This window comes from Dysidea avara, chromosome 13 (assembly GCF_963678975.1).
Source record: "Dysidea avara chromosome 13, odDysAvar1.4, whole genome shotgun sequence".
Classification (NCBI taxonomy): Eukaryota; Metazoa; Porifera; class Demospongiae; order Dictyoceratida; family Dysideidae; genus Dysidea; species Dysidea avara.
The window spans coordinates 1,782,472-1,808,004 of NC_089284.1; the positions used below are offsets into that span (position 1 = coordinate 1,782,472).

The 25,533-nt window shown below is 38.6% G+C and overlaps 1 protein-coding gene across 1 annotated transcript in view; it reads right to left on the reverse strand.

The window, feature by feature from the left end:
• LOC136242400 (uncharacterized) overlaps positions 1 to 25,533 on the reverse strand; it is an 89,102-nt gene that overhangs the window by 61,973 nt on the left and 1,596 nt on the right. The window contains exons 3-8 of the mRNA XM_066033822.1: positions 24,923 to 24,975; positions 24,483 to 24,607; positions 20,053 to 20,102; positions 19,877 to 19,937; positions 10,998 to 11,133; positions 2,577 to 2,765 (exon numbers count right to left, since the gene is read on the reverse strand). Coding sequence (XP_065889894.1) covers positions 2,577 to 2,765; positions 10,998 to 11,133; positions 19,877 to 19,937; positions 20,053 to 20,102; positions 24,483 to 24,607; positions 24,923 to 24,975 — 614 coding nt within the window. The remainder of the gene's footprint in view (positions 1 to 2,576; positions 2,766 to 10,997; positions 11,134 to 19,876; positions 19,938 to 20,052; positions 20,103 to 24,482; positions 24,608 to 24,922; positions 24,976 to 25,533) is intronic.

Below are 25,533 nucleotides of genomic sequence, written 5' to 3' on the forward strand. Positions count from 1 at the left end.
CTAATTCTAAGTCCTTGAAGTTAGGTTAGGTAATCCTAAGGCTGCAGCACATGTTGCTGTCAGACCTTCAGTGCTGGTCACTGTAAAGCACTAATAACAATAACAACAATAGCAATAACAATGAGCAACACAATAAAAAATTCTAAAAGGGGCCAGGGGGCAGTCCCCCCTGGCCCCCTTCCCTAATCCGCCCCTGAGGGACATGCCACTATTTCACATCTTCACTTTGCTAGCCTTATATAAATACAGCTAGACCATCAACAAAGGGGTGTGGTCATCATGATTACGTTAATAGATTAAGATGAGTAGTTTCCACACTAGATCACGATAATGGGTGTGGCCTCGATCAAATCATGAAGATACAGGTATTTACCAAGCATAACACTTCAATATGCTGCTCAAGATAATGTTGATATGGAAAATTAATGGTTTCATTGTTTCTGCATGTAACCCCAAAAGGCACATGCCACTGGTGAGTTTGTTATTGTGGCATAAAATAGTGGCCATGCACTGCTCTGTTTGGCCTTCAGCTATGTGACTGTGGTCAGCAGAGAGGCAGGCAGGCAGGCAGGCAGGCAGGCAGGCAGGCAGGCAGGCAGGCAGGCAGGCAGGCAGGCAGGCAGGCAGGCAGGCAGGCAGGCAGGCAGGCAGGCAGGCAGGCAGGCAGGCAGGCAGGCAGGCAGGCAGGCAGGCAGGCAGGCAGGCAGGCAGGCAGGCAGGCAGGCAGGCAGGCAGGCAGGCAGGCAGGCAGGCAGGCAGGCAGGCAGGCAGGCAGGCAGGCAGGCAGGCAGGCAGGCAGGCAGGCAGGCAGGCAGGCAGGCAGGCAGGCAGGCAGGCAGGACAACAATAAGAGTTTTTTTTTTTTTTTTTTTTTTAATTCTATATCTGGTTGCCTATAAGTGTTTTCTTGTTTTAACGCTGTATTTGATGATAGATGGACTAATATTGTTCCGTAAAGGTAATTTTCTTTAGGTACACATGTATTCGCTAAAAACATTCAGATGCATTTTTGCATAATATAAGGTGTTTTTAGGACGATCTTTAAAGGCAGAATTTTTAGGCGGCGTGCATCATTTTTGGGAGGATCCCTGCTTAAACAGTACTTCCATGCTGTTTGATACAGCTAGTAAGAACAATGTAGCTAGGCCCTAGTAAAAGTTTCAAAGGCCTAACTAGCGCAGTTGGCAGTAGAATGATTTTGATTAAACACTCTTGTATCTCAGGATTGGATGGGAGCTGGCACAGCCGTACCTGGATTTTCTCTGTGAACTTCAATTGCCATAACACTATCTTACAATGGTACAGTGAAGCAAACAACAATTTCCTACCCAGTGAAAACAAGATCCAATATGTAGGTAGCTCCCACCTTAAATCTAGAGGTGTACCGATATGGGTTTTTGGCATGTACCGATATCCGATATCGATGCCACCAAAAGAAGCCGATAACCGATAGTCAATCCGATATTTGCATTATAGTTAAAAGTGCACATTTACCAACCCTACAACAACAAGTGCATGTATTAATTGCTATACTCTGCCTGTGGTGGTATACAGCTTGGGTTTCTATTGTGCAATCCAGACAACTAGGCACCCACAAACATTTTTATGTATACTCCCATGAAGCCTTATACAGATATTTCTGCATTACTCTGCTTTGTGAGAAAGCTGGTACAGCAAGTTTCCTTGGCTATCCTGTGGCCCTTCTTTTATTACAAGGTACTCTATAACTGCTTCATTTATAAAGACTGTGATAAGCTTTCCAGCAACAGACAGTAGAATCACGTGTATTTATATGGCTTCTCGTAGCGTAGCGCTTGTTTCAGAGTGAACAATAAGCCACTGACACTAAAGAGCCACATGAATAACGTAGAAAACCAATGCACAATCCGTTTATGTACAAACTATTGCTACTGTATAAATATCGGTAGCGATATCGGTCCTCCTGCTGTTCTGTACCGATACCGATATTGGTAAAAATTACCATATTGGTGGCCGATATTATAGCCGATCCGATTATCGGTACACCTCTACTTAAATCACAAAAAGATTAGAGCTATGATGATTAACTTATACACACACCATTTTCAAACTACTCCAATATTCCCTACAAGTGTGACAAAAAATCTTTTGCAAATAATTGTCCAATGTTTATCAAATTCGCACCAGACTTAATATGATTTGAAATATGCATTATACTGGTTTCTGTAAGTGTGCAAAAAGAGGAAGAAAAATAAGGCCCCCACAAAACACAAAGAAAAAAACAAAGAAATTAAGCCTGACTAGGAAGGTTTATATATTTCACAAACTCATACTGTACAGTGATTTTGCTTACATGTGGTATGTGGGTTGCTAGAAGGCAACAATATTGCAAAAATCATATTCTTTCAAGTAAAGCTGTGTATGTGCAAAATCTCTTTTTCTTTATTCCTTTTAAAAGACTCATAGTGTGGTGCACCGGCTATCTTGGCTGCTCGACACACTACCATGAGTTGTGATCACATGGACACACACGCGCACACATACACAAAATAATCACATCACAAAAACACAAATAAGCAACACAATAATTAACACACCCATTACAGCAGCAAGTTTTCTTCCAAGTAAAAAGCTCTGATTAATGTCTTTACCATAGGAAGATACCATCTTATTCTCATTAGAGAATATACGCACGGTACGAATATTACTGATTGACTCCTCTGCAACACTGCTGGCAAGAGCCAACTTGTCCTGGTAATTTTTCTGTAGTGATTTTACCATACGCCCTATAGGAGACATCATGCACAATAACAGCAGGTAAATTAGGAAACAAGGACCAGAATATTTTATTAGACACCTTCTTGCAACAAAGATTCTAAATTAACATTTAGTAGTAGGTGAAATGGAGCTGTTTATAACAGGGATGAAACAGATAAGTGGATATCCAGATATTAATTCAATATCCAGATAATAATTTAATATCCTGAAGCTATCAGGATAGTTGCTAACAATTTCATTTTTAATACAAAGCTTTTGCACTAATAATTTGACTACAACCTGGCCCAATCATTGCACAAATGCAATGTTTGCTTCTGATCTACAGGTGTAAATTATGGGTATAGCAAGTGGGTTCATATGTCATGTTTTTATATACAGTAAATGTGACCCAGTCTGAGAAAACCGGTCTTATCACCCATGTCAGCAGAGTCAATTTTTCACCCAGGACACAAAGCTACATGAATAAACTATCTAATTTCACAATCAAAATCAGCTAGACTTGAGTGGTCTGGTTTTGCTGGCTGCTTTTCCCAAGCAAGTGGCAACCTGTATGTGTGGTGTGGGGCCTTAATGGAGCTCTGGTCAGCCTGGGGATGACTGTATGTGGCTGTACAGCTCTGTGGTGTTGAATAAGTACCTCTGCTGTCGGTTTCCTTTCATTTTAGCCAATTTTGAGATCTGAATGGCTCAAAACTTGGCCTAATTCATCCCTACGCCTTCCTTTTCAAATTTTGAACACAATCTTGCCCGCCTTCCCGCCTCCCACCTTTTTTGCAGCTCGCCTGATACAGTCAACCTCGGTTTAAAAACTATCTAAAATGGTGGGAAACTTAGTTGTTGGCTACTTGCACAGTGGATGTTCTGGAAGGTAAGGAATTGGTGTAAAACATGTGAAATTTGGTACACATAGCTTCAACTATTGGTGAGCTACAACACACTAAATACTTAAAACCAGTGTTTCTTGATACTTTTAAATAGACAATAAGACCGGTTTTCCCAGACTGGGTCACAAATGATGATGTCACTATCCATAGGATTTCCAGAAAGGCTTATTATTGATAAGCCTTTCTGGAAATCCTATGGATAGTGACATCATAGTTCAGGATATCCAGATAGTAAAAATTGCTACCCGTTTTAGTTCTAATTTATAATAATTATAGCAAGTTAACAGGTTAGTCTGGTTTGATAAATAATAAATACTAGGCAACTGGCTAGATGTTACCTTAAGGAAGTAGTCTAGAACAGATATAATGGGTCTTCAATACATAAACAGTACAAATTTCGTCAAAGTCCTCAAAGGCATGTTTAATATACCCATCACGACTATGATCATCATCATGATTTTCAAGTTGTTGTGTGTTACATGACAACAGGACAATAATAAGCCTTTGTTACTCACTTCCAATTGATATGCTAAGCAAGTCACACTAACAAGACTTCACAAACCAGGTTAGTAAATGGTAAACAATTTTATAAATTTCTTTTTTTCTACAGGCCTACCAGGTAAAGCTTAACTGCTCTTTGCCAGGAAGAAAAGGCTGCCATCACTCACATGTACATACATGCTATATTATCATTTTCCACTACAAACACCAGATCCTGTGGCATCTATGCCAAAACAGCCAAGCAGTGAAAGAAGAGTGCTGACCCTGCTATCACTATAAAAATTAATTGACATTAACATCATTACAGCATTTCTTGGTTGCCATTTCACAATTCCTCACAATCTGATACCCGTTGGGGCTATACTCACTATAGTATATTAACCCTTAAACCTGCAAATAACTTTTGGGAAATGCGTGTTTACACAATATGGGCACGCATGACGATACTAGAGGTAACTTAATTCTTATAGCCTACACATTGATTAAACGTCTGTTTACTGGACTACTCGGAGAAGGTTAAATGAACACTGTAACTACAGCAGCTTACTTGTCATGAGTGACAAACAACAGCAAATTACATCTCTGTGTTTCAGAATTCTAGTGATGAGTTGAATTTCAATTTTGGGTTTACTCACGTGCGTCATATATGGCCTGATGGAAACTTTAACGGCGAATAGAACGAAACCTGTTGCAAGGTGATAGTAGCAACCACCATTCAGTTATGAATTGTTTTGTAAAGGTACTAAAGGATTTGCATGTTGTTTCCTTACCGAAAAGTTTTAATCCTTGTTACCAGAGTAAAATAAAGTAATTGTGTAACCATAAGACAAAATCTTCAAAAGTTACAGTGCTTTGTGCAAGGCATGCGTACTAATTAAGTTTAAATCCAGTTTCTGGATATGCGGGTTTAAGCGTTTAAGTTATACTACTTTTAAAAACCAGATGTCCATGCAGTTATATAGTACTACCCCATTCTAGCTAAATAGGGAATTAATCAACTGTGTATACAATTTAGTTAATATTAATGCTATGCTATTATTGTAATACTGTAATTCAGCTAGATAATTAGATTAGTAAAAACTGTAACTTAGTGTATTTTGTAATTCATGAATTATTTTGTAATTTAGTAATTATGGTGCTACTGTATGCATTGCTAAGGAAGAATAACTCCAACAAACTACAAATTATGTACAGAACTATCTTCTCAACTGTTTTACAGTGTGTCTATCGGTTTTCTTATGCGAACTGTTTAGACTGCCCTTCATTTTCTTTCTCATCAGTATGGGACACAGCCCTTTCTCCTCATTATTTCTGGTAGCATATGAAGCCAGACACACTGCGTTTGGTTGTTTTACGCCCATATACCGCTTCAAAGTGAAAGCTGGTTTATACAGGTTCTTCAATTCTTGCATACAGGCTGCTTTTAGCATATACCATTTTGCTCATGTGGGCGTGGAAAGACAAACAAATATGCATACAAACATTTTTTGGAAAACAATTTCAGTAAACCAAGCATGCATTCACAACCGGGCACACGCCTAGTTAAAATTATTTACAAATGGGATCTAAGCAGTAAAAACTAGTGAGACAAGATTTTATGAATGGTGGGGCATTACAAAATACTATAGCTCTGCGAGAAATCTCTACAATGGCATGTCATACGTAGTTACTTTGTTCACTGCCGAAATAAGGATTTTTACAAATAGCTACATTGTAATACCATCATTCATACAATCTTCTCACCCGTTTTTATCATTTACAGTAGATCCCTACTTCATTTTATATACTACCCTTACAAAAGGTTTATTTTGTTACAAGCCTAATACACGAATGCATGTATTGTTTTATGGCCTGTGAAGGCAGCAGCAAGATGGTTACTGGCCTGTTATTCAAAGATGGCTACAGGCCACCTAAATATGTCATAAACCTGAACACTCTCAAATATGTTACAAGCCCGTACAATAATTGCACAATCCTGTTGCATTTTGTGACTCTCATAAATGCCACAGACCTGTATCTGAGATTATACCAATGCCACAGACTTTCTTTTTAAAAATTTAGTCCACAGAAATAGCTGTTTTGTATGTTAGCAGGCCTGTAACTTGCTTTAATATGTGTAACAGGCCTGATTTACATGTTTTGGACAGCTGTAAACTGGTAACAAGTCTGTGAATGTTCAAGTGCAGTTGCGTGCCTGTGGAAATTCAGTGTGTAAATGTTTAAGCCGCCTATGAACAATGCCACATTTCTAATCCCACATGACACTTGTTGGTAAGGTTATACTGTGTATGAAATTAAAGGAAGATGGTGTGGTGTATGAGTCACCATAATGTGATGTCAGGTAATAATTTCTTTAGCTTTCCTTCTTTATGCCTTGACACAAGAGTACTAGAAGTGGTGACACTTGAGGAGGGTACATGTGAGCTAGAAGCAGGGTCTCAATCTATTTCTGGCTACTTCTATTAGTTCATCAAGTAGATTGTCACTAAATGCAAATGAAACATTTTTGAATCAAGGATCTACAGGTGTAGTAGCATACATTTATTTAAAACTTCCAAGTCACAGCCACTCCATAATACTCATTCACCTTAGTTACCATTTGTTTCACCAAAGGACTGTCATCATCAGAGAAGTAAATATTTGTTTGTTATTTGATGAATAAGTGAGGTACATTTCTCACTCCCAATGGCTTGGTCATTTCTACAAAGGCTTTCATAAATTGTACATTGTGCTAATTTCTGAATCTGTAGGCATAAGATCACTTTTTCGCAGCTGTGATAGGGTGGCTGAGAGAGCAAAGATGCACTCCATCATATAGCAAGAAGAATTTCCATCTGGTGGCCACAGACTGAATCAAACAAAGTTGATAATGTTTCAAGTCATACTGTTTTTGTTTTAATACATAGGTATGATGACTTTGAAGAATGACTGAAATGTCCCACTAACTGAAGCAACAGCTCTACTTATTCATGGAATATCCATAACCTTTTCAATAACAAGCTGAATTGTATGGCTGAAACAACTGATACATGTTCAACCTAACAAATCCATGGCACAAACAACATTGGACCCATTATCTGTGGTTGCAGTCACTAATTTTTCACACCTTAAATTCCATTCAGACAGCACTTCTTCCAATGCTTCAGATATCAATTCACCAGTATGGGCTGCTGCAAACAACCAAATGTAACCTCTTTTCAAATGATGCTGTCAAATAACAGCTACGTAGCTGTGTCTGAAGTACTGGAGATCATCAGCAACTTGTTTTGTAATATCTGCTTTGACAGTATCATACATGGTAAGAATATGGTTCAATGCAATAGTCTTCCAGTCCAGAGGAGTATAACAAGGCTCAAAATACACGCAGTATGTGTCTAAATCCACTGTCATTAATGGTGTCAAAAAGGTTGTTGGTCCTTGCAAGTAAAATAACGAACAGCCTTTGTAAGCTTTTTGCACCTTTCTGAATTATGTGGTAAAGGAATCGCTTTAGCAAGGCTATCTTGGATAGTACTTTGTGATGATGATACAACCTGCTTCGTGCTACAATGAGGCGTTTCCTCTGTACTCGCCTGTACTACACCTTCATATTCACTTTTGCGATATTCTCTCAGATGAAAATGTAAGTTGCTAGTGCCACCAGTGTATTTCAACTTCTTTCTACGTTGTTCCCTTCATATTCACTTTTGCGATGTTCTCTCAGATGAAAATGTAAGTTGCTAGTGCCACCAATGTATTTCAACTTCTTTCTACGTTGTTTTACAAGTCACTGCTCTCCATTTCCTTTTTGTCAGCTACTAAAATCGTCAGAATTGAGTTCAACAGCATCATCTGGTTTCCCATGTTCATCTGCAATATTCTATTTATAATCTGCATGCTTATAGAAACTCATGGCATCACACCTCTCGTGGCATCACACCTCTGCTGTCGATGACCAGGAGAGCATTAGCTTAAGTGATAATATTGCTCTTGTGCATCAGCAAAAGAAAGCATTACACATTTGACAGACATATATCGCTATCACTTCTATCGTTTGAGTATCGATATTTATAGTATTGATAGGTGTGCCTTTAAAATATTGCGAAAGATTGAAGAATCACTATCATAGCAATATCAATATGTATGCACTATCGCCCAGACCTAACTGGTTCAGGCATGACCATAAGGGTGGTTTTCCAAAATTCGGTCACATATATTGCGTATAGCCCAAGATACTGTAATAAAGCAGTCATCCTAATACAACAGCCATGTTTAATATTCTAATAAAACAGTCACGTGTGAATATCATAACTGTATAGCTATAGCATAAAACTAACAAACTAGTATATTTTTGATTTAAAATGAAGTAGAGACATAAATGACAAATACACCAAAAAATTGAAATTTTCAACTAGAGTAGGGACCATAGCACATCGATAAAAAGTATTGAAACAAGTCGGAGTAGTCCATGATATTAAATCACAGTAAAACAATAAGGAGTGTTATATCCCTACTGTGCATCTCCATTATGGAATCTTGAGCACAGTAGGGATATGACACTTCTTATTGTTTTACTGTGATTTAATATCGTACACTACTCCAACTTGTTTCAGTACTTTTTAGTCCATGATTCAGTAAAACAACTTATTTCAGATTTCATAACGGAAATGCACAGTAGGGATGTAACACTCCTTACTGTTTTACTGTGATTTAATATCATGGACTACTCCTAATTGTTTCAGTACTTATTGATGTGCTATGGTCCCTACTCTAGTTGAAAATTCCAATTTTTTGTGTACTTGTTAGGGCTGAGCGATTTTAACGATATATCGCGATATTTTGAAAGTATCGATATCGAGATATTTTGTTATTAACTATCGTGATACCATGTCTGTACATTATTGTCATTAAAAAATCCTTGTAAGTAATAACCTGGTTACCCCTGCAGAGAGGTGTGAACACCATAACATAACCTCAAAGAATGTTTTACAATAACTGTTACTGCAAACAAGGATGATAGTGGCTAGTTTGATGCTACCTTTAAAGACTTCCTGCAGGAATGCTGAGCAATACACTATGCAGCACCAGCTATGATTGACTTATTTGTAAGTATCGTGAACTATTCATTATTGTGAATAGTGGCTTTAGTATTGATCGTGATACTAAAATGGCGGTATTGCTCAGCCCTAGTACTTGTTTATTAATATTTTTGTAAATAATTATTATGACTGGAGAAACCATGCATACTGCATCTGGAATGGTGCCGCATGCCCCAGTTATATCAACTATCATCTGAAAAGTAAAGTATCCATTACGCTTCGTTGTCAGCTATGTTCAACCCATTACACAGCAGTACGAATCAAGTACTGTCTGAAAAGCACCTCTGCAATCAAAATAGCCACTATGAAAAATACAGCCGATTTCTGTTACGAAGGGAAGCCATCATGTGCTACTGCCAAATCGACACTTTTCACTGTCAGCAAAGATGAATGGGACACAAAGGAGGACACTGGTAAGTCCATGAAGAATGCATTGTACATACTGCGGTATGCCAAAAGGCACCTCTTGGGCAGAAGCGACGTTGAACAGTGAAAAAATCAAGCCTATAGCCTTAGCTGTTATCGAGTTATATTTGTCAGCCAGTTACTCAGTCAGTCAGCAGAAGATTCCATTAAATAACTATTTTAAAATTCCGTAGCAACTTGTTGAAAGTGATTCAGGTCGATCTGAAAGCTTGTTTGGGCTTAGTTTTACTTAACCAATGCTGCTTCATTGTCATCAGGGAAAAATGAGGCTGGTTTTTGGGTGAAGTTATTTTGTGGCTACACCTACTCCTTTGTGGTCCCTGCTATACAGTAATATCGTACCGCATGATAAAATCTAGTGAGACAAGGGATGAATGATGGATTTACAACATAGCTCTGTGGGAAAATCCCTACATTGGCATTGTGTAGGAATTTTCCACGGAGCTATATTGTAATGGCATCATTCATCTCTTGTCTCACTAGGTTTTATCATTTATATCCCTACTTCATTTTTAAATTAATATTTTTTATATACTACAAGTACAAGGAAAAATAGGAATTTCAAGTTCAATTAGGAAAAAAGGTAGGGAAACAAGGGAGTTCTCCTACACCTGCAGATATACTAGTGGACATTATTATGACTGATGAACCCACGCATACTGCATCATAAGAAAGAACGGTGCCTGAGTTAATGTTTTTGTCTGAACGCACGTCCCAACTATCAATTACTGACTGTAAGTGGCCAATACCGTTCATTTTCAGCTATGCTCAGCCCAATTATCAATTATTGAATCGAAAGTGAGGTGGCCATTATGCTTTGCTTTCAGCTATGCTCAGCCTGTCACACAGCATTGCAAGCGAAGAACAATAGGAGAAGTACCTCTGCAATCAATCCAGTCTCTATGGATGATTCCTGTTACAAACTTAGCTGAGTAACTATCTTGTTAATTGGAATCGACACCTTGGGCTGTCAGAAAAAAAGAAATGGGACATAAAGGCGGACAAAGGTAAGTCCATGATGTGTGCATTGTATGCACTGCGGTATGCCGTTGGGCTGAACTGACATTGAACAGTGAAAAAATCAAGCCTGTAGCCTTAACTGTTATTGAGTTACGCCTGTCTGAGTGCATCAGGCATGCAGGCAGGCAGGCCAGGCAGGTAGGGAGACATACACCCTGTACAGGCAAAAAATGGTTTTGGCATTTTTTACAATATTGACACACATTTCTTATTTATTGTTGCTGTCGTTTAGATAAGCTAGAGGACAGCGTTCATTATTGGGGTGATCCAGACTAAACAGTACTACCATACTGTTTGATAAATTTTATATACTGTGGCCATGCACACTCACCATACTGCACAGCACCAATTGCAATAATTGGCACCACTGACAACAACACAGCAGTAAGTCGGGGACTCTGCCAAAACATCATTATCAATGCAAGAATAATTTGCAGCAAATATCTGACTAGCATCGAAATGTTTACCTAACAGAAAGAAGAAAAATCATTTAATATTTAAAAAATTAAAACACTAGCATTATGTTACCAGTAAGGCCACTTTAACTTTCTTGGGTCAAAATAAGTAGAGAGTCAGTACCATAAAAAATATTCTAATTTTGTTGGTTGAAGAGTGACTTGCATGTCAAACAGTAGTTACTAAATTATGATTGCTGCGCCACTTGTCAGTAGGCAGCTATTATGGTGAAATATTAAGTGTTCTTTATGTTGTGCTGAATGTAAAACATAACTTGCAACCTTGTTATGGTGTTGTCTCTACTAGCATGGCCATCACATGATAAGGTGAATTTCAAAATTTTAAAAACTCACTATACACCGAAACATTCGACTTTTCGCTTCATTTAATCAAGGTACAGCATCATTACAGCAGTACTAATGCATTCTAGGTGTTTTTTCGGGTAAAACGTATTGCAAGGGTGTTTTTTAAAGTGCAAAAAGTCATGAAGCCATATGATTTCTTACCAATCTATACTGTATAGCCGCATAGGGTGATAAATCAGCCATCATAAATGATTATAACTAGGTGCTGTAATTTTCAAAGTGTTGTCTAATTATTTATTGTACTTGTGATGCAATGAGGATTACAACGATACGTTAGGATATATCAAATAAAAAGTTTTCCACTTTAAAAATTCAGTTTGTAGTACTGTTCAAATGCACGTTGCACTTGCTTGCCACTTAACTCTTGGATATGTAGCCAAGGCCACTTGTCAGCACTCCATTAAGTAGACTTCAATAGTTAATGCAACTCAACAACTACGTACTATACCAACTTATTATGCAAATGGTACAAAGTTATAGCTATTTATAGTCATGTATGTGTAAGAGTTATGTTATACAAAAATAGAGAGAGCATAATCAGTGAGCTAACTACAGACATAGATTAAATAAGTGGTAATCCTAAAGCATTACACAAGTGTGGTACAAAACAGTCTATAGGTGCAACTAGTGATGTACACAGTGGCTAAACATAATTACAATGCCACACATACACTGAGTAAACAGATACCTTCCTACAGATACTTGCACTCAACACTAAAAAAAAAGACAAGTGTCAAGTGATTTATGCTCTAGAGACAAAGCTTTCAAGTGATAGTAATGAATGCATTATTGTAGCACATTACAATACCGTATAAGATAGTTAGTAGCAAAAAATTCAGCAATTTATACAAAATAAGTGGATTTCCTGCTGAGCCATCAGCTATAAAAAAACAACAAAAAACAATTCTTATTAGCACACATCTTATTGTCTCGTGATCCACCTTGTGGTGTATACTTGCTGGTTAATTTTAATGTGAGTGAGAGTTTGTGGCAGTGATGGAGGATGATAGAGACTCTAGCAACTCTGGGATAGTATTGGAAGATAATTCTACACATGCAGCTACGTATTACAAGATTCTGACAATGCTAGTTCCACTGAAGTAGACCAGAAGTAAATACATTTCATGGGTGGATGTACAAACAATATTTTCATGTTGTTAGCAATGATTCAAAGAATGTAAGAGTGCGTTGCGTCTTATGTGGTCACATTGTTGTGGTAGAAAAACACTTTCATCTAAAAGAACACACAACTTCTAATTTCATGAAACATTTAAGTGCTGTACATAAGAATGCTAAGTTGGTTGCAAAAGAAGCAGAGAAGCCTGAAAAGAGGCAGCGAAGAAGAAATACTGATGATAACAAACCAAAGAGGCAGTTGCACATTGCCAGATGTATTTGGCCACTGCCGTCATGTGATGGCATGGCATCATACATGTAACTCACTCATAGAATACACACACTGTAGCCTCGTTATAACTTGCAAAATGCATTTCATAACAAGATGCACTAGTACTAAAGTGGACGTGCCCATAGAGGTCCCATTTCTTGGATAAACAAAGGTTATTAAGTCTCCAAGATGCCAAAGACGAAGGCCAAGATCGCCATGCATGAGAAGGGCACATGTGAGAAGTCTCGTAGCCACAGCGAAGGAACATGCAGCGATAAAGTGACCACCTGCCAAACACAGCATCCTCCCGTCAACAGCCGTAAGTGGAGTAGAGGAGAAGTGTGACCAACCAGCGGAGCAGTGCAGGAACAACACCAGTCCAATGACCAGCGGCTGATTGCAAGCCACCACAGCAAGATGACAAAAAGTACCAGCAGCCAACTCACCACCAGGCAGCAAGAAACGCCTTATGTACCTTCATTCAAGTGAAGACGCAAGGACAGGGATGCAACTTGACAGAAGCAGACATACCATGTCTTGTCAATGTCTTTGTTAAGGTTCAGTGCCACCAGACCACCCCAGAACCCAATGAAGAAGTCTATACACATGAAGAAGTGTTATATCCCTACTGTGCATTTCCATTATGATATCTTGAGCACAGTAGGGATATAACACTTCTTATTGTTTTACTGTGAATTAATATCGTGCACTACTCCAGCTTGTTTCAGTACTTTTCATCGATGTGCTATGGTCCCTACTCTAGTTGAAAATTCCAAATTTTTCTGTGTACTTGTTTGTTAACTTTTTTTTGTAAATAATAATTATGACTGGTGAACCCATGTGTACCGCATCTGAAATGGTACCGTGCGCCCCAATTTTCATCTGAAAAGTGAAGTATCCATTATGTTTCGTTGTCAGCTATGTTCAACCTGTTACGCAGCATTTCGAATCAAGAACTGTTTGAAAGGCACCTCTGCAATCCACGCATACTGAAAGCAAAAAATGGTGCCGCGCCCCAGTTATATTAATTATTGTCTGAAAACTGAAGTATCCATTACGCTTCGTTGTCGGCTATGTTCAACCCATTACACAGCAGTATGAATCAAGAACTGTTTGAAAAGTACCTCTGATATCAAAATAGCCACTATGACAAATACGGACGATTTCCGTTACAAAAGGAAGCCATCACGTGCTATCGCCAAATCGACACTTTTCGCTGTCAGCAAAGATGAATGGGACACAAAGGAGGACACTGGTAAGTCCATGAAGAATGCATTGTATGTACTGCGGTATGCCAAAAGGCACCTGTCGGGCCAAAGCAACGTCAAACAGTGAAAAAATCAAGCCCGTAGCCTTAGCCGTTATTGAGTTACGCTTGTCTGAAGGCATCAGTCAGTCAGTCAGTTACTTACTTACTCAGTCAGTAGAAAATTCCATTAAATAAATTATTTTTAAAATTCCGTAGCAACTTGTTGAAAGCGTTTCGGGTCGATCTGAAAGCTTGTTTGGGCTTAGTTTCACCTAACCAATACTGCCTCATCGTCATTAGGGGAAATTGAGGCTGTTCTTTGGATGATATTATTTCGTGGGCCTTGCCTACTCCTTTGTGGTCCCTACTATACACTACTATTGTAGTGTATGATACTCAGAGCATTTTACTATTAGAACAAAAAATTACATTATGTTTCATTCAGCAGAAGGAGGGGGACATTGCAGACCAGCTCAGCCATGTTGGAATAATGGCAAGCAGTCACACCTCCCACAACCAAAAAAGAAAGGATGTTTTGTCCGATATCAGCATTGGTGTAGGATTCCCGCCAGTCCTGATGAGGTTAGCAAAGAAGATTGAATCGGGAGCCTTCACAGAAATGTCAGACCTGTTACCCAAACACATGGGTATTCACAGATGGCAAAACGACAGGAGCAAGTGCTCAGAACCACAGCCAAACGTTCTGCTTTTGCTGGAATGAATCCACTTGTACCTTTCCAAACTACAAATATGAACATGTCTGTTACATATGCCCTCCAGATCCAACAAATTCCAATGTTGCCCACAAAGCCATCAACTGTTCACAGCACCCCACATTACCTCAAGGGACGATACAGCCAGGAAACACTTCACAACGGCATTAGTTGATGTGAATACACAAGACAAAAAAAAAAAAAACTTTGAACACATGTTGATTCTTAGCTTAGATACTGAACTCTCCTTTTCACTGTATACCATTTATACTTACACAGTATGTTTGTAGCATTTAGTAGATAATGTCTGCAAATACCCTATTACTGTATGCTACATTACAACTAATAATACAAGAACTGTGTTGGTTATTTGGCTTTATACAATTCTCTACACCTCCTGTAGATCTCTTGCAAAGGACATTGAGGGAATCCTCCCCCTTATCATCGAATGGCTCACTCTCTGGAAGGAGCATGTGGTTGATACCCCCGGAATCCCAATATACTTCCCTCCTCTGCTCAACACATTACTAGATTCAGAGTCATCACCAAGTATCACACCCACCTGGGTGCAGCGTCAATGATCATATCCCAAAGTCACTTTGCAGTCTCTCATATATTACAGTGGATGATACAATCCAAAGTATGGGCCACATACATGTACCTACTAGGTCAAGGTTAACATCAAAAGTTTCTTTAGGCTAATTTCGGTGCATCCGGCTGACAGACACTTGCTGGGCATGCTGTGGCACAAGCAGGTATGGCGCAAGCAGGTATGGCGCAAGCAGGTATGGCGCAAGCAGGTATGGCACAAGCAGGTATGGCGCAAGCAGGTATGGCGCAAGCAGGTATGGCGCAAGCAGGTATGGCGCAAGCAGGTATGGCACAAGCAGGTATGGCGCAAGCAGGTATGGCGCAAGCAGGTATGGCACAAGCAGGTATGGCACAAGCAGATATACACTGACAGTTGGCCATATGTGGTTCAATATGAGGTATATTTTGTCTTACTTTCTCCCTTTAACCAGTAACAAAGGTTACAAGGTTACAGACATCTTAAACTCTCATCCATTCTTCTAACCAATCAAACATAGTCAATCTCACTACTGCTCATTGTCATGATTACTCTCAGCCCCCAAATTATTCAACATCTTAGCTGATTTAGTCTCCTGGATTGCAATTCAGCAAGGGATGCTATGCATCCTTCACTACCTTGATGATTTCCTACTTCTGGGCCCACCACAATCATCTGTTTGCCAGCAGAATCTGGAAACCTCATCCAGTTATATTCCAATCTTGATAACCGCCTAGCTTCTGAAAAAATTGAAGGTCCTACCACTTCCCTCTCCTTGGGAATCACCATTGACACACGCCATATTGAAATTAGGCTTCCAGATGAAAAACTTGCCAAAATACAGGAAACACTAGGGCAGTGGCTTACCAAGAAGAAGGTTACTAAATGTACAGTAGGATTCTCTCACTAATTGGTCAACTTCAGCATGCCACAAAAGTGGTAAGATGTGGCCATACCTTCACAGCCAGAATGTACGCTACTGCAGCAAAACTCAAGAAACTGCATTACAACACCAGGTTAAATAGACAGTTTTGCTCAGACTTAGCCTGGTGGTACACTGCTTTGTGCCATTGGAATGGCTTAAGTATTCTACGGGACCCCAACATTGCACCATCCACACAAATTACTATCCAGACAGACCCTTCAGGATCACGGGGATGTGGTGCAGTCCATGGTTGCTGTTGGCTTCAACTAAGGTGGCCAGATGAATGGGCAAGCCAAGACATCATGGCAAAAGAGCTTGTTCCTGTTGTTTTAATGATGGCTGTGTGGGGTCCATTGCTAGCCAGACAGAATGTCCTGCTACAAACAGTACAAAGTGATAACCTCAGCCTTGTGACCTCCATTAACAAAGGCACAGCCAAGCCACCTCTTGTAATGCACCTACTCCACAGTCTTTAGTTCTTTACTGCCCACTATGACACTGCCTTGACAGCTACACATATTTTGGGAGTCACAAATATTGCAGCTGATCAACTCTTACGGAATCAACTATCTCTATTTCACCTAACAAACACCAGAGCAGCCACACTACCAAAAGTCATCCCAGCATCACTACAAAAAATTGTTTCCCCACGTGGACCAGACTGAACTTCGCCAAAGTTCAGAAAGTCTTTCAAGGACACCTTGCTAAATATTGTTCAAAACAGTCTTTAGTCATTTGCACAAATTTCAGTGTTTACCAACTGCACATGTACAACTGTTTGGTTATTGTTATTAATTGCACAAACATTTCCATTCTGTAATTCCAATAAAGCAAATAACCTTTATTGCATTCATCATGTCAACACATAGGTATATACTGTAGATGGTGCACGTGAACTCTGCTTTCCGGTGTTATAGATATTACCACTTCAGGACTCTCTAGATTGTACATAGCAATGAGGAGGTACTACTCCCAAGGGACATCCCCAGCTACCCAAAGATTCTACAAAACTGGTATCAGACAGTACATCAAATTCTGTCAGCAATCCTCCCTCCACAGTATTCTCACTTTCGAAAAGACACTACTATTGTTCTCTACTCACCTGGAAACACATGGTTTAAGTTATGCTACTGTACCATCAAAGTATGCCTGTCAGCTGTTAGACATGCACAAGTTACAGAAGGATACTGCAGTATTTTTGATTCTCAATTTACTCTAGGGTCCAGCAATTCCTAAAAGGTATTCGCAAGGAGTCTGCCATAACCAAATCACCCAGAAAACGTCTTCCTATCACCATGGAAATAATACCAAAAAATCAAGCATCTCCTTACCAAGCAGCCTGCAACTTATAAGTCCAAGATGCTATGGGCAGCCTGTTGTATAGCCCTCTTTGGCTTCCTTCGAGTAAGCGAGTTCACTTTTCCACCCCAACTCAGCTATGACCAAGCCTATCATTTCTCTCTTGCTGACCTAACTTTGAACAACTAATACTCACCAACAGTAGTGCAGCTATGCATCAAACAGTCCAAAACTGACCTTTATAGAGAAGCCTTCTCTCCAAAACCAACAAGAGCAAATGCCCAGTTTATGCTATTGTGAAACACCTCATTGTACAAGGTAAACAAAACAGGTCTCTGTTCCTCTGGCCAGATGGTACAAAACTTACCAGACCTCTCTTTGCATCAGCCTTAGCCAACATTCTGTGCAAACTCAACATAAACCCACGATTCTATGATTCACATTGTAGCCACTACTTCAGCCAATCAAGCCAGTTTGTCACCCCATCAGATCAAGACATTGGGTAGATGGCGAAGTGAAGCCTACCAGAGATATATATCAGACTGTCTCCAAAGCAATTGGCCAACATGACCAAGCAACTCATTTCACATGCTGATTAAGAACCATCAGAATTACGTTATGATACTTTACCTAGTCACATTGCATATGCCTAATAATGTTATAGTTTAATGTTATTCCTTCGTGCTTGGGTGAAAAGACAGCCTGCACTTTTGTCTGCTGTCTTTCTGTGGCCCCTTCACCTAGCTAATTTTGTGGCCAATATTAGGTTAGCTGACAGACTTAACCATTTAAGTAGGGATTGCAGTGAAACTTTCGCGCGCCGCTCAAAATTCTGCCCTTAAAAATCACCCTAGAGACATTTTACGTGACCAAAATCACCTTTACGGAATAGTACTAGTCCATATAATGCATAAAACAGCATCAAATGCAACAAAACACTTACAGGTGGCCGGATGTACAATTTTAAAAAATCGCCAAAACTCGAATTTTAGACTCACTGCCTCACTGACCACACTCACCACAGTCGCAAGGCTAGAGGCCAAACGAAGCAGCACACGGCCACCATTTTCGTCACAATAACAAACTCACCAGTGGGATGTGCCTTTTGGGGTTCTGACGAGTGTAGGTCCTCTGCTCCTTGTCTCTTCTTTCATCTTCAATCAGGCTGCTTGTCTTCTTCTTCATACAACGAAACCATATCGAGGCGTTAATTTTCCGTATCAACACTTTCTTTAAGCAGCATAATAGACGCCACAAGATTATTTAAGGTGCTTAGACTATGCTACTGTACGGAGGTACTGTTACTAGATAGCTACCTGTATCTTCACGATAGGTCACAAGATCAAATAATAATAATCACGCCCATTCTTTATTCTACGCATTGTCAATCTATCGATTGAAACCATGATGACACACCCCTTTTACGCTAGGTGACGGAATAGCTAGTCAGTGACCATACACCTTCAAAGTTGGAAGGCTGACTCTAATAATCGATCGAAATCACGATGACCACGCCCCGTTTGGACAAGCACACAACTTTGCAGACTGACTCATACTCTAATACAGCAGTCACCCTAATAGAACAGTCACATGTTTATAGCTAGCTGTATGCTTTAACAAAAATTAAACAAACTAGGATATTAAAAATTATAAATTTGAAAATGAAGTAGAGATCCAAGCGGTAAAAAGTAGTGAAACAGAGGTGAACAATAGTAGCTATTACAGCATAGCTTGGTGGGAAATCCTTACTTTGGCATCGGACACAAAATAATTGCTATACCTGCCAAAGTAGGGATTTCCCACCAAGCTATGCTGTAATAGCTACTATTGTTCACCTCTTGTTTCATTACTTTTTACCGCTTGGATCCCTACTTCATTTTTAAATTTATAATTTTTAATATACTAGTGAATAACGCTTTGACTATTGAGTACTATTAAAACCATCAGATACTGATGTATAAACCAAACAGGATGAGTGCTCATTATTTTTTCTCCAATAAAGTGAGTGCACCTAAAGTGATATCACTTAAAGCATGACTCTGTTGGGTTTTGCAGATATAATTATACAGTACACCCTTAGCCCTTAGGCCTATGGCCCTCAGGCAGTACAATCCCTCTTAGCCATGGTATAGCTATTACAAAATGCCCCCAATATCTAAGTCGGCTAGAGACCATGGATCTTTAACCTTGGCTTTTAAAATTAACAAAGATCCTTGCACTAGGTCTCTAACCTACACATACTACTAACAGTGACAGCATTCTGGATAACTTGGGTGTCAGAAGACAGTCGATTTGTCAGCTCTCCAGTCCTAAAAAAACAATAGCAAACTATGAGTTAACAATGAGGAAAACAATTTAAAGGAAATATTAGCATAGTCCAATATATTACACTACACTTTCACTTTACTACAAACATATACACACCTGGTTGCATCAAAGAATCCAATGTCTTGCTTAATTACAGCAGCAAAAAGCTAAATATAAAAAAAACCTAATCCAATGTGTTACTGATAATAACACTGTAACTGAAGTAGGTTGGGAATATGGAAATTTTGAGAGAATTAGCATCACTAAGTACAGCTGTATTATAATTAAGTGACACTGACTTATGCTCAATAAATATATTTTTTATCATTAAGTATCATGGTAGCAACATGTACCCCAAGAAGCCAGCACACACGTAACAAGGTGAGTATATTGACAGGAAGAAAGAAAACATGATTTTCATGCATTCGTAGTTCTGTGTTGCCTTTATAAAATGAGACAATTTTTACTGTGAACACACCCTCCAACGTCAGTAGTCCACATACCAAATTTGAGAAATATCGTTTCAAGCATTCCCAAGATATGAGACTTCAGAAATTTTCTTTTTTTCCTTCTTATTGTACATTTACAAAAGCTGTTATAAACCGTGAACACAATATCTGATTGCCTTGAAATTTGGCACACAGAAGAGGGGTATAAATGGTACCAAGTTTGGCTGGAATACAATAAACAGTCAATGAGTTACTAGTGGTTATTCACAAAAAATAACACCAATATATTGCCATACCTACAGGGTAAACTGCTTATGGGAAGAAGCTGAAAATCAGTTTGCGGATAGGTTAACTATTGAACCTCAAACTTGTGATTTGAAAGAAATCAAGCTAAAGACCACTAGTGTTTTTCTAGTATACTAGAACTAGAACTAAAATTAGTTTTAGTACAGTCTTTTCTTTTTAGTTCTAGGAACTAGAACTAAACTACAATTCCATCACAATCTATTTAAAAAACTGGAGCTATACTAAAAAAGTGTTGTTTTTAAGTTTTTGAACAAGAACTAAACTAAAATTAATAGCTTTATTGTACTAATACTAGAACTAAACTAAAACTTTTAGTACTACAGCTACTACTGCAACTGTTGTTTGGGATTTATCAGGAACCTGATGGTGAACTGACTATCTGGCACATTAAAGCCTGACTTTGAAGTACATATTAACATAATTATAAGATGATAATATAACCTTTGTAAGAACAAAGGCAACTTTCTATTACTATCTCAAGTGGCTTGTGACATTTCAGCAACCACCGCTCAGGTGGAAAGAAGTATATTATTGTTTAGGTAGGATGTTGTTTAAATCTTTGATTAGGTTCTACTACTCAAAGTGGTATAGGAGGATAATTCTAGTTAGTGATCAATATTTTTGTGAAAGCAATGAATAAGTATGACATCTTAGCATCAGTACTGTACTATAACTAATACTTACTAAATTGTAGGTACTATTATACTAACTAAAATTGTTTCAGCCATGGATACTAGAACTAATACAAACTATTATTGTTTCTAACAAGGTATACTAGAACTAATACTAACTAAAACTGTTTTAAATAATGAATACTAGAACTAATACTAACTCAAAATATTTTTGGCAACTGAACTAGAACTAGAACTGTACTAGAAAATTTTACCTGTACTAGAAAAACACTAAAGACCACACAGATACGACAAAAACCGCTCAGGGAAATGATTTGAAAATCGGTGTACAGATGGATTAGTCATCTTAGAAAGGTCCTTCAATGGTTTAGAGGAATCAGACTTAAAGCCACAGAGATACGGTACCGCTCAAACGTAACGTTGCACTTGTTCGCGGCAAGTGATTAAAAAACTTGTTAATTAAAGGGTGTGGCATCCGTTTCTTCCAGGAGTATTCATCCCATACGAAACGGGATGAATACTTGCGAAGGAAACAGGTGCCACGCCCTTTAATTAGAAAGTTTTTTATTCACTCGCAATCGAGCAGTTCAAGCGAGCACAATATTATGTTTGAGCGGTACCGTACATTGTATAACACAAAATCCAACTTGGTGTAGCATGTGCGAGATCGAGATACTCTAATAGAGCAGTCACCCTAAGCTAAGAAAGTAAATTACTTTATTGAAATGTTCAACTATGTCTTGTAGAGAATTTAATTCTGTTATAAGCCACTCTGTATAAAGCTCAACTACAAAAAAGTCATCCTGTAGAGAGATTAGCTAGAAACAAGTCACACTGCAAAGTGTTAAACTACATTTGTGAACTGATTTTAGAAAACTGTCAATCTACGCATAATAGTACTTTTGTAATAAAACACATTCAAAAACAATGGGTAAAAAATGCACGTTTGAGAAAAAATCTACACAAGTTTTTATCGCCTTGCTGATCGGTGAATTGACACTCCAGTGGATAGATCCTTGGCATCACCATGTTCCCTTATTCATCGGGAGTTCAAAAATCCTTGGTTCATCTTCATACACAGGTTGGTTTCTGAGCTACAGACGATTGTTTACATTGTGGTGATGAAAGAATTTACAATGATTTTTCTTCAATGAATTCGCCTTCCTTCCGGATCACAGAAGAATACCTTTGGAAAAAACTATACCTTGGTGGAATCACAAATTCATGACAAATACAATGAGCAAAGATTCAACTCCATATGCTGTTGTATCAGTATGGTTTATGTAGATTATTTTCTCGATGTCTTCTGTACATATTGATTTATTCGCTCATCTGGGTGTCAACTGCTCTATTTCCCACACTGCTTATCTTATGAAGTTGAAACTTGGCCAGTACATTCCTCTGTAGACAACAAAGAACCAATAAAACTAAATGTGCGTATATCAACGGTTTTCTAAAATTAGGTTACATTTGAAGTCATCCTGTAGAGAGATCAGCTACATAATCATCCTGTAGAGAGATCAGGGGATACAAGATACAGTTAGTTCAGGATCATAATCAGTTCATAAAATTAGCTACATACAGTATATCAATACAGTATGTTAGAAGGCAGAAGTGTTACCCTGCAGGTTCTTGAAACCATTGTTGTGGAACTCAAGGCCACCCTTAATGATCATCCCTGTCTTCCGATGTTACTGATGTTCATTCTGTAACACTTTCTGTATGACAAGTGGTTGATATCTCTACCCCATTCCTATGATGACAACCCAGAGGACCCAGATTATGTCCTATAAGATTCACAAACAAGAAAGTGACTTACTAACCATGCTAGATTGCTGCAACACTTTCAGATGAGATGAAGATAAGAGTACCTTACTAGTATAAGACAAGGCATCTGGCATGAATCTACAGATTGTGACAGTTGGAAACATAGTTCTAATTTACAATGATGGACCTAGATTACATAGCCTCATCCAAGGAATTACGAGCAATGAATGTATGGACTAACAACTAACTATTGTGATACATCCAGGCCAATCAGTAGACTGTATCCTCTGGAGGCACCTGATGATCAGTCAGATGCAACAGAGATAACAACCAGAAGTACAGGGAAGGGATCGTCCACAGAAGGGATCGTCCACAGAAGGCAGCAGCAAAGAGGGAAAGAACTCGTCTGTTAGAATGGACAACTAGATTAAGGAGGATGTTGAGAATTAGATATTATTAAATAATTGTACATCTATCTACAATTATTCAGGATATTTTGGGGGCATTTAGGTTTTTGGTTTGCACATGTATAAAGTCAAGATGGCAAACTTGTGGTGCTATGAGGCAAGTTGGAAGTCTGGTTCTCAAAAAACCGTCAATCTCCTAACGCAATTAAATTAATCACCTCACCATTATTTTTTTGTGCACATGGACCATTCAACACTTTTGTGCACATGGACTAGCTATTTACATTAAATTTCCAGGTCAATCCTCCATAATTGTTGTTTCTTGTTCAGTTCCTTTGATTCAACACTCATCTACTGTACTTCGGCAACTTTCTGTTTTGTACATTTTGCATTCGTTGGTGTGATACATAATGTTTGCCATGTTAAAAGTTATACTGCTCAATTTCTTTCTTGCAAAAGTTCGGTTTTACAAGTGTTACACTCTGCAAAGTGTGCATTTGGTTTAATAGTGATATCTACTATGTAAAGCTGAAATGCTGTATGTCTGTCTGTCCATGGTCCAGCTAACTCCCAAACAGTAGCAGCGATTGAACTCGGATTTGCTGCATATTAATCACCATCAAGCTGGTACCAAGGAGTTTATTAATAGATACTTCTAGCATGTTCCGTTTGCTTGTATTATTCACATGCCAGCAATGAATTTTCTTACATAACCCAATTATTCTGTTTCGTTACAGTAGGATCCGAACTTCAATTATCTGAACCCTTGATTATCTGAACAGTAGTGGTGGCTGTTCTATTAGAGTATTTTGTCAACAGGTGTATGTTCTATTAGAGTAGTGTATGTTTTATTAGAGTATTTGAACATGTATAAATGAATGGGCTTCATATATTTGAACCAATTCACTTATCTGAGATTGAACTGGTACACAGCATGTACAGTAGGTGTTTGGATAATGGAAGTCCTACTGTACTTTTCAACTTACCATGTTCCTTAGACGAGCTACAAATCGCTCTCCAGCCAATGTGAACAGCCATGATCTGAACAGAGTTGTAATAGATCCAATAACAAAGAGGCCAACCAGCAATAGCACGGCATGGTTCATCCTCCCTTAAAATTTTGACAAAAGAGGCATGCATAAATCAATATGTGAATGGTTCTCCAAAAACCGGACAGGTAGGCACAGAAAATTTTCAACTCATAACTTTTTCTGCAATTAGGCTATAGCTGTGCAATTATCAACTCCTATTAAATTTGAATGCAGAAAGTGTATTCTATTACGCTGTTATATACAGCTACACTGTGAAGGGTGTATGTCCACAAGCCCAGTTTTTGAAGGCCTAGTCACACATGTGAGTCAACAATAAACACAAAACTATACACAAACACACATTAAACAATACATAAAGCATTTAGTGCTCTTACCCATGCCACGCTTCACACAATGTCCAGTGTAATTAACAGGTATGCCCGATGAGCTAAATACAGTACAAACAAGAACAGTTATCTTTATTGGTATGTAATAGTTGTACCATGGGCCATCATGATTAGCCTTGTACACCCGTGCCCTCAGACTTGGGTGTATATATCACAAGGGCATGTGATACATACAATTGATATGTACCATGGCAATTGCAGGCTATAACAGCCCACAGCAGGTAGCACACCAACCACTGGATTTACTGACTGACTACCTTGTAAAATTTGATTATGGGTCAGTAGCAACTAATGTTGTCACAATGTTTGATTTCATGAACAGGTAAATTGTATGGATATCACAGAAAAGTTCAATTAAGTGATCTTACATGTATTTTAAAGCTGCTGGATCATTCAAATACTATTATTCACAACATTTACTGAATTTCTAGAAGTACAAGCTTTGCTGTAGAGTGGTTATCTTGTATTAATTAATCGAAAAGTGGTTGTGGTCCGTATTCAAAAATGCAGCAAACCACTTGTGAATACGCTATAGCATATGAGCAACAATCAACTTCCACAACCAGCTTGAGTTTATAGAAGAACTGGCGCTACTAAAT